At 37.9% G+C, this 9,711-nt stretch overlaps 1 protein-coding gene across 7 annotated transcripts in view; it reads right to left on the reverse strand.

The window, feature by feature from the left end:
* CACNB2 (calcium voltage-gated channel auxiliary subunit beta 2) overlaps positions 1 to 9,711 on the reverse strand; it is a 231,219-nt gene that overhangs the window by 107,480 nt on the left and 114,028 nt on the right. Inside the window, exon 1 of one of the 7 annotated variants that reach the window (XM_017729188.1) lies at positions 8,674 to 8,721. The exons of the other annotated variants lie outside the window; for them this stretch is intronic. Coding sequence (XP_017584677.1) covers positions 8,674 to 8,706 — 33 coding nt within the window. The 5' untranslated portion in view covers positions 8,707 to 8,721. Of the gene's footprint in view, positions 1 to 8,673; positions 8,722 to 9,711 lie in introns of those variants that run through there. 7 annotated transcript variants of the gene reach the window in all.

The raw sequence follows: 9,711 nt of genomic DNA on the forward strand, positions 1-9,711 counted from the left end.
AAAGAGCTACAGCATGGATCTGAAGCCCAGGCTGCCTTGGTCCTCTGGACATCAGCACTTTTAGAAGAATGAGTCTTTTCCAGTTATTCTCATTGCCACTGTAACTCTCTGAGCACATTGTGGTGGTAATTGCAGTGTTTCAGCAGTTAAGAAAAACTAAAATAGGACTCCACGTTCTAAGAAACATCCAAATCTTTTATGAAAATTATAGGACTGCCTCAGCAAGGAAGACTGAGAACATGTTAACCCAGGAGAATTACCAGCTTGCTCATAGCACCACACTGCTCATGACAGGTTAAGTAATTCAGCTGGAGCTTCCCAGACTCCTGCTAAACACCCCTATTTGTGTGCTGGAGGTAGGCAAGGAGGGGGATGGCAGGGCCAGGACACAATTTGGACCTCTTCCTTCTCTTGAATGATACCTTCCTTTCTTTTAAAAGCATCCCTCAAACAAAATAGCATGGTCTGGGGCAAGTTAAAAGGGCGGGGTTTGTGTTTGTTTAATTTTCATATCAGCAGATGTGTTGGGCAGCATCCCCGAACATGGTGCAGATTCCAAATTATCAAGATGCTCTGCATTCATTTCCAGAAGACTTTGTATTTCTTTACTGAATGTATCCATTTTACATCCAACCATAAAATCAAAGTCCATCTCCTTCCATAAAATTCCATACATCATGTAGGATGTTTGTAATTCTCCCTTACAGATGGTGTACATCTGAAAGAGGGTTGTTAAGTAAAATTTTATTCTGTGAGGTTTAATTTAGGTATATAATAAACCAACTAATTCAAGATGCAATAATGAAACTCTTCATTAAGATTGATGTCACATCTTAAATCTCAAAACAAAACCTAAAAAGAATGAATAATAAAATAAAACCTGAAAGTATGTCCATGGAAGTACTGGAATGCTATATAAATTTTATTTTTAAACATTAAAGCTGCTTATCATTTGCAGATTGTTATTGGTTATTATGGTTACCATTCTCTAACACAATCCAATCTGCCTGCACTTTTCTATTTCAGGATACAGCAGTGATAACATTAACAGCAGACTTAACTTCTCAACTTGTAAACATACATACATTAGGGGCACATGCTATCTCCTGCTGCACTGAAAGATAACGTGAGTATGTTCTCACAGCGTCACAGAAATAACAAGCTGCTGTTCTCCCTGCAGTCAGACGTTAAAACATTTAACCCAACTCACAATGAGTGTTTGAAACCATTTGTATTACAGATACATAATACAAATACCTGTTGTATTATGAGTCCTCTGCATCACTGAGATATTGGAGAGAGGTGCTATAAATGCTATAAAGTTGGAAAATCTGCCCATAGGTGATTGTTCCCATGTGGGCAAGATTTTTTATTTTTATTTTTTACATGTGACGTAGAGTCATGTGGAACATTGCTTTCTTAAAGCCTTGCTGCAGTGAAACACAGAGAACAGGGACAGAGACAGAAAGAACAATTCGAGTGCTCAACATGTTTTTGCTGGTCTACGATAGTCACAGAAGTCACCTGCAGCTGAATGTGCTGCCAAACACTTCTGAAACAGCTGTAAATTCTGTCAGAATTTTAAGTGGTTGGAAGAAAAAATGGATTCAACAACCATATTTAAAAGAAGTAATACCCTGAGTATTAAAAAGGAGATAATGTTCACTTGCTATATTTATTAATTGCAAAATGGGAAATGAATATACTTTTGAGCACAAGAATATCAATACAGAAACAACCTTCACAGAGCTTTGTGCTTAATACCTTGAAGTAGAACATATAAAATTTACAGAACACTTTAAAAACAGCTTGTGCTGGCTACTTTTCCTTAAAAAATACATATTTCCACTAAAAAGTTACTGATTTAACTCTATAGTGTTACCCCTACGTGAATGCAACATTAAATAAACAGAGGGTTTCAATCTCAGTGAAAGGCTTTCACTTCTCACACTTGGCACTCTGCTTCTGGGGGCACTGAAATGTTTCAAGTGCCATGGGCAGCTCCATCATGGCCAGATGCTGATTGCCCAGACCTGGAGACTGAGGAATATCTTTGGCTCATAGCTGTTCACAGGAGCTACTCCAGACTAGTAGGAATATTACCCTCTGGCCACATCCACATCCTGAAAGCTGTGATCCACTTACAGGTTGTCCTCTGGGACAATTGCTGTGCAATCCCATACTCAGGACATTAACTTAGTAACTGATAGTTCACCGAGGAACAGACTGAGCCCCTGTGCCTTTAAAATGGTTTTGGTTTTTAAAATGACCAACCATATCTCAAAATCACATTTATAGAAGTGCTTGAGCTATGGATACCTCCAAATTCTGTTTTCATTCCAGAAAATGAAATGCATCTAACCAGGAGAGCCACAACAGCAGGCCACAGGAGTTATATGGCTCACTTTGCCTTTGTTTATGCATTTTTGGCACAAGACATCACTCCACAATTCCATCAATTTAAATTATTGATTATCACCAAACGTTGTGGTTTCTTTGGCCTCGTTGGTCCTTCAAATCTCAGTTCCCATTTCTCATTTTTAATGTTTTTGAAACCTCTAACATTTCTGATGGTCACAGATTTTTGCAATCCTAAAATCTGGCCTAATTATGTTTAATTTTTGATGGAATAGCTTGTGCAATTTAACAAGCTCCAGTGAAATGAATTCTGGTGAAATGTGAAAGCTGGAAAACTTGTCTCTGCAGAAAGGACTGTGTATCTCTTGGGACTCACTTCAGAGCTCAAAATAGGAATTAAGTGGAATTTAGGCAGCATATGTGCTGCTGTAACGGCTCTCTCACCTATGAGGCTGGGTGTCACGCTGGCACAACAGAAATGTACTTCAGTTTAATGAGCAGGGAGCCAGATGTGTAACCCTGGCTAGGAACTCTCAGTAAAACAAGTAAAACAGGGCCAGAGGAACCAGCATGTCAGCTAAGCAGAGACAGCAGTTTGCAATGCAAGGGATTAAATAAGTGCAGTGAGTTGCTCCTTACAGAGAATTAATGCAACGTGTTACAACAACATGTTCAGAACTGCCCTGATGAGATGCTTCGTGAAGGTAAGGTACTTTCAGTGAATCTTCCTTGTCCACTCAAATTAGCAGGATCTTGTTAGCAGACAGTAAGAAGGTGAATACTTGGCAGAGAGTAAGAAGGTGCAAAGGTCTTCTACATTGAAAACACAATTCTTTTTTCTTAGCTATAATCTAGATATAACTGTAAAATGTAAAAATATGATTTTTCAATTGCATTTTTCTGTTTTGCACATTTTTTTCCCCTCCCTCTTGCCACAATTTCCAATTGGTGTTCATAAAAAGAATGCTCTAAACAGCCTGGTTCCCCCAAAGCTGACAGCACTGAAGGCTCATGCATCAAAGCAAAGAGCATATCTCAAACTGCATTTCTGTGTGGGGCTCTCCTTCTGTCCGAGACTGCAGGACTCTCATACTCCAGGCAAGGCATTCAGCCACTTTCTACACCCTGGTAAGAGTTTTAAAGGTGAACCTGTTCCTGTGTTTCACAAGTCGTTCCCCACTACCTTTTATAGGTTCAAATCTATGATACTAATGTGCATTGGATGAGGATTTCTTAAGTCACTGAGAAACTCCTCCTACGTACAAAAAATTTGCTAGACATCTGATTCAACATGTTGAAAAAAGTCAATAATATAAAAATTCTAATCAAATCCATAATCTTAATATGGTAGCAACCTATAAAAAGACATTTTGAATTCCAAGAGGCAGGAATTTCTCCTCTCCTAAACTCATAAAACTGAACCTAAGTTGTATATTGTGTTGTCCATGACATGAACAGAAAAATGGATTTACACTAAACCAGCATCAATGCAGAAAGTTGCTTTTAAAATTTAAGAAGGAAATTATTCTCTCCCGCAGTTTAGTTTTCACACCTTAAACTTCTCCTAAAATAAAATACTTCTGCCATGATGATGCTTGTTGCTTTGTCTATGTCTACACAAGTTCTAGTGAAACTGGGAGATCCACACGAAATCACAGTGATAGAACCTGATCCCATGTTCGTAAAAGAAAACATTCAGACAGAAAATATCATGATGTCCTGGGAACTCACTGATTTACTCTGAATTTTGCAGGAAGTTATCAAAGTGCTTAGTTTGAAAGCACATTTTCCAGCATTCCACCATAGCATCAGCTATTCAAACTATTATGTAATCAAGCATTAGCCTGTTTCTTACACACCAAATTGACCCTGTTTCCAAGCCAAACTGGAAATATTGCAGAAAAGCAGTATTTTAAAACTTCCAACATTACTTTTACCAAACTCTCGTATGTATTTTCATTAAAAGTTTCTAGTGAGCAAATATTAAAGAGATGACTTTCAAATAATATTTTGGTTTGAAAATACTTGTTTCATTGTTAGCTCATAGAAACTACTTTATCATTTACAGGAATGATAAAGTTTATGCAAATGTGACACGAAGAAAACCAACCAGAACCTTTCAAACCAGTATCAGTCGCTTAATGTTGCTTAAACCAATAAGCAAAATCACAGAATCATAGAATATTTTGTTTTGGAAGGGACCTTCAAAGGCCTTTTCATCCACCCCCAATTCTAAGGCTTTTAATAAGAGAGAAAATTGTAAAGCCCAAGCATGTTTTGGTCACGAAGATTTTCAAGGAAACTCTATCCTGATGAGGAAACTCTATCCTGATGAAGAGAGCTGCTGAACTGTGTATTTATAAGGCTGTGGGAATTGCACAGAAATGATAATACATACTTGACTGAGGACTTTGTCAAACCAAGAAGACACCAAATTACAATTACTGCATCTGTAAGCCAGTCTTTCTAGAGGAATCCTTTGGTCAGCATGAGCTTACTCAAAGTGAAATTTAGCTTTTATATCTAGAATTACTAGCAGAGCTTTAAAATTACATTTTCTTCTGATACTAATACTCTACCAATACCATTAACTAGCCAGCTAATGATTTTTAAGAGATGAATATTATAAATCATCAACCTGAGATTTGCAGCTGCAAAACATTCAGAAAAAAAATAGATGTTTATACCCAGTAAAATACTGCAAAATGCAATGTATCATAAATGAGCTAAAGAAAAGAAAAGTTGTTTAGTGACAGCAGAAGTAATGAAGCTTGGGTTCCCACACACACCTCCACAATACCTTCAGCTCTCTCTCATTTAAACTTCCCTTTCTGTGAGCTGAACAAGAGAGAGTGTTTGTTTGATCTGTTGCAGAGTTAGGCTGTGCTCCTTAGCTGGACGGATGCTGCCTTCTGGATGCCAGAGGAGGCCAGAGAGTGCTCTCCATCTCCCACACTGGCACGCTGAGGAAATGGCTTTAACAGCTCCTCCAGCCCCCAAGAAGTTCTGCTATAATCACTCAGTACTTCTGAGACCTCTGCAAGACTGGTTTAAATCGGCCACTGAAGTTCCTGAGAAGCACAACTAACAGATGGAAAGTGGGATTGCATAAATCTTGTCTTAGGAAATACACCTAAAAAATCAGAGCTGTTATACAAAGACTGTCCACACGCTTTAATACTCAGCAGCTTGTTTAAATATAAGCTGATGCCATGAGCAGCAATGCAAACATTTAATCTGTCAGTCAGAAAATTTTCAAATCATCATTGTCACAGAACATTGGTTGCTCTTATTAAGCAGTTACAAGTACAGTATAAACCACAGGCTTTTGGGTTGTGTTCATACAGCACCAGTGGTGCAAAAACATTTGTAAAAATTTTTTTAAAAAAATTTGTACTTATAACAAAGGACTTTAGGGATCAGTAATTAAAATATTGCAAAAATTTATATATTCATATGTAATTAGACAATCTATTTTCAAAATTCTGACATCTTCTGTATTTTGGCCCACAGAAAAAAAAAAAGTACAAATATTGAAATAAAGCACGGCAGTGGTTTAATAGCCTATAAAATGGATATCTGAATGCAATTGAAGTTTCAAGGCACTTTACCTCCTGTCCTTTTACAGCCTTTTTTTTTGTGGCAGCTCCACCAGGGATCCCAGGGATCCCACCAGGGATACTGGGGAGAAAATAGCAGAATTTGCCCTTTCAAGTTTATGAATTCCTAGGCTTGTTCACTGCTATTTGAAAATGGAATAAAAAATATCAGCAGCAAATATATATTTCACTGATGCTAAAAACACAAATTCAGGTAAATTTGGGTAAATTGGAAAAAGGCAGGGTGCCACTTGTCTGCATAGAGAGTGAGGAAAGGACAAAATGTCCTTATACTTTCTGGCAGTTACTAATGTTTCCGTACTTCAGAATTTCTATGTTACAATGACTGTGTTGGTGGTGAAAATGTATCAGTGGTTTTGCAGTAAGTATTCTTTCATTTTATCCTCCTGTAAAACATTTTAATTAACTTGAATACATCAGGGGTCAATTTGTTCCAAGGGACATCCTGAAATCTGGCAATTTGGAAAAACGTACCCATAAAACAATTACCTGAAGTTCTAGTCAATTATACAATTTGAATCTACTTTGGATGCAACAACTGCCATTCAAGGACTGTCATCAATAATAAATTTACTTAATTATTCATGCCAACAATATGAAAGTTCTCAAGGTGTATCTCTTCTTTAATCTTTCCAATTACTTTCCTCCTAGATACTTAAACAATCATTTTTTCAATTAGATGATGTCTGAGAACTAGTACTGCTAAAAAAAAGGCTCATTTGCAAACACAGCTTCCTGAAAAATGCTTCTGAACAAGAAGTGACTGCAGCCAAAATTCACATTAGCAAAGCTAAATAGTCTTCCCCTCATGACGTATCTGGAGACTAGCATAAAAACTGAGAAAACATGAATATAATAGTCATAAACTATCACTTTGAAAGGAGGGTTGGCCAAATGTTGAGAAATCCATGTACATGGCTGAATCCCTTTTATTCCTTTCTATCTGTGTTTCACTTCACATATCTTTTGCTTCTCCTCAGTTCACAAGAGCTGTACATCCACAGCACCACTCCCTGTGACCCCCTTACCCCGTCAAACAATAAGTTCTTCCTCCATCTAACAGGACCTCTATTATCATGCTAAAATAGAACTTGGACTTCTTTGTGATGTGATATGAGGGAAAAGCTTCATTTTCCTAGATAGATCAGATAAACACAGCTTCTCCTTGAGGACATTATTTGACAACCAGCAGACAGAAGCATGAAAATGCTGCATGGAAACATGTACATTAGTTCTGTTAAGTTTCAACATCAGATTGCTTCTCTTTATGAAAACAATATTTTCCAATTTGATTTTTTTTTTTATTTTACAACAACCTTCCCCCTGCCAAAAAAGCTATGTTCCATTTTCCCCCTACTTATATTGGGACTGTCAGAGAACCCCAAAACATATTATTCATCAGAACTCCTAATAATTGCTTGTCTATAAATTAAAACAGAAAGACTTAAGCTTTTTACTACATTAATTAGATAAGAAAAGACTAAAGGCAGCTACAGCTATGGTTGAACTTGATGACTGAAAGGGTCTTTTCCAAGCTAAATGGTTCTGTGATTCTATTAGTAGCTGATTTCTACTATCCTGAACATCGATGATGAAAATTAGTCCAGTTCGTGGCACACTTCCTGTCAGACCCACTGTTGCATTACTTCCCCCACAAACATAAGAGCATAGTCTAATTGGAATAAAAAGAAGCTGTTCATAAAGATAAGTTGTCCATAAGAGGAGAACAGAATGGATATTAGCAATAATTAATCAGTTTTCTATGTGGCGATCCCTAAATAACCCAGGAATAGCAATGATCCAAACCTGATTTCCTTGTAGAAAAAAACTCTAGAGCAGCTGTTACACAAGACAATGGCCTCTCAAAATATGCTCGCAATGCTCTCTCAAAATAACTCTGGAAAGCTACTGTCATGCTACTGCTCTTTTACTGCAACTTTATTGAAATCTCTCATAAACATTATAGAAAGAAGCAAGCTTAAGCCAAACATTCAGCTTAAATTTATGTTTGTGTTAATTTTATTTTAATCTCTATCCTTTATTCTATACAATGTAAAAAGAAAAAGCACATCCATTAGAACTTTAAAAATAGTATTTGTCATCTAGTTAAATTTCATTTCACAGCACAGCTGTAGTGGGATGTCTTCTACTAAAAGTCCCTGGCCCCAGGATACACATATTTGGTCAAATGCTGCCGAACCAAAACTCAGGAATGTGTTACAACCTAACCCAAACAAAAACAACAGAGAGTATAACGTTTGTGTCTGTAGAGAGAATGTACTTCAAGCTACTGCCAGCAGAGAGTCCCATTGCTTTCATATTGAGAAGAAAACAATTTAGCACAATCCCCAAAATCACAGAACAAACAGCAAGCCACTTCGAAGTACTTTAATAGGTTTAGAGACAGAAGCCCTCAGCAGCAGCCACTTGCTTTCCCTCCCTCTCAACTCATTTTTTTTACAGTTTTTCCAAACTGTAAGTCAAGTTAGTATGTTTCAAAAAAGGAAGCTCAAAAGTATGGTTTGGACTTCCACAAAAAGGCTGGCACATTTCTCCAAAACATTTCAGCTTGGCTAAATGAGAACAAAGTGAAACATTTGAACTGTAATTAAGTTCACTTGCAAGCCAGCCTCTACATTGTAAAATTAAAGGGCTCCCCGAGCATCTGGCCTGCACTCCTGCCACATATGCTTACCCCAGGAGCAATGTGCTTAGTTTGAGGAGACATCAGGCGTCTGTCAAGCATGTCAGCCTCACTCCAAGCAGGCCAGCCCTTCCAGCAGCAGCAACACTTCTCACAGGAGCAAAACCTCCGCCGCAAAGCAGCTCACCAGCGAAAACTTCAGCAAATCAGCCCGCATTGACCATTACTGGAAATACCTGTACTTCCAAGGCCTGGTTTACAGGGCCCAGCTTTTGTCTGTACGGAGCAAGGCTGTTTACTGGCGATTTCTCTCAGCTGTTGATCTGATTCAGTCCCTATGTTAGGGACAGCTCAGCAGAGAGCCCGTCACCATCAATTACCAAGGAGGAGTGGGAGGGCTCTGTGCTCACGGTGACGACAGCCGCTGTAAGGATGAAGCCTGCACACTTCCTGGAGTAACATCACACTTCATTCATCTCAGAAGTATGGCTTGCAACATGCATGGCCCCCTGGTAACACACAACTGCTGTGCAGCCAGAAAGAGGAGAGGCATCTGAGCATAAACACCACATAATCAATTTACTGATGCTTCTGGATACAGATCTTTTTTTGTTCTCCCCCACCCACAGAGATATTATGCTGGAATTTCAAACTGTAAATATCAATTTAAGTTGGAAATTTTCTTTGTAAAAGGAAAATTCTCCTTGACTATATCTAAGGTAGAAGACCTGTTATAGTAGAAGATACATATAAATGAACCTTAATCATGATTTTTATATAAACTACCATCCTAAAAAACTCTCACTAGACATTTCATCATGGCAATACTTCTATATATTAGCCAGTCGACTGAAATAATCAGGAAAACCTACATGCATTACATTATTGGCCCTAATGAGTTTAAGAATTTGCAAGATTAAGGTCAACTGGCTTAAAATAAAAGCATAGGTTAAATGTAATTAAGCACTAAAGATACATGCTTGCATTGGTCCAAGGCTCCTAGAGGTGTAGTAAACAGGAGAAAGGAGCAGGCAGCAACAGGCAAGGAATGATAGGAACAGAAAAAGAGCTCCAGAGAAGCCACATTCC

This window comes from Corvus brachyrhynchos, unplaced genomic scaffold (assembly GCF_000691975.1).
Source record: "Corvus brachyrhynchos isolate BGI_N302 unplaced genomic scaffold, ASM69197v1 scaffold142, whole genome shotgun sequence".
NCBI lineage: Eukaryota > Metazoa > Chordata > Aves > Passeriformes > Corvidae > Corvus > Corvus brachyrhynchos.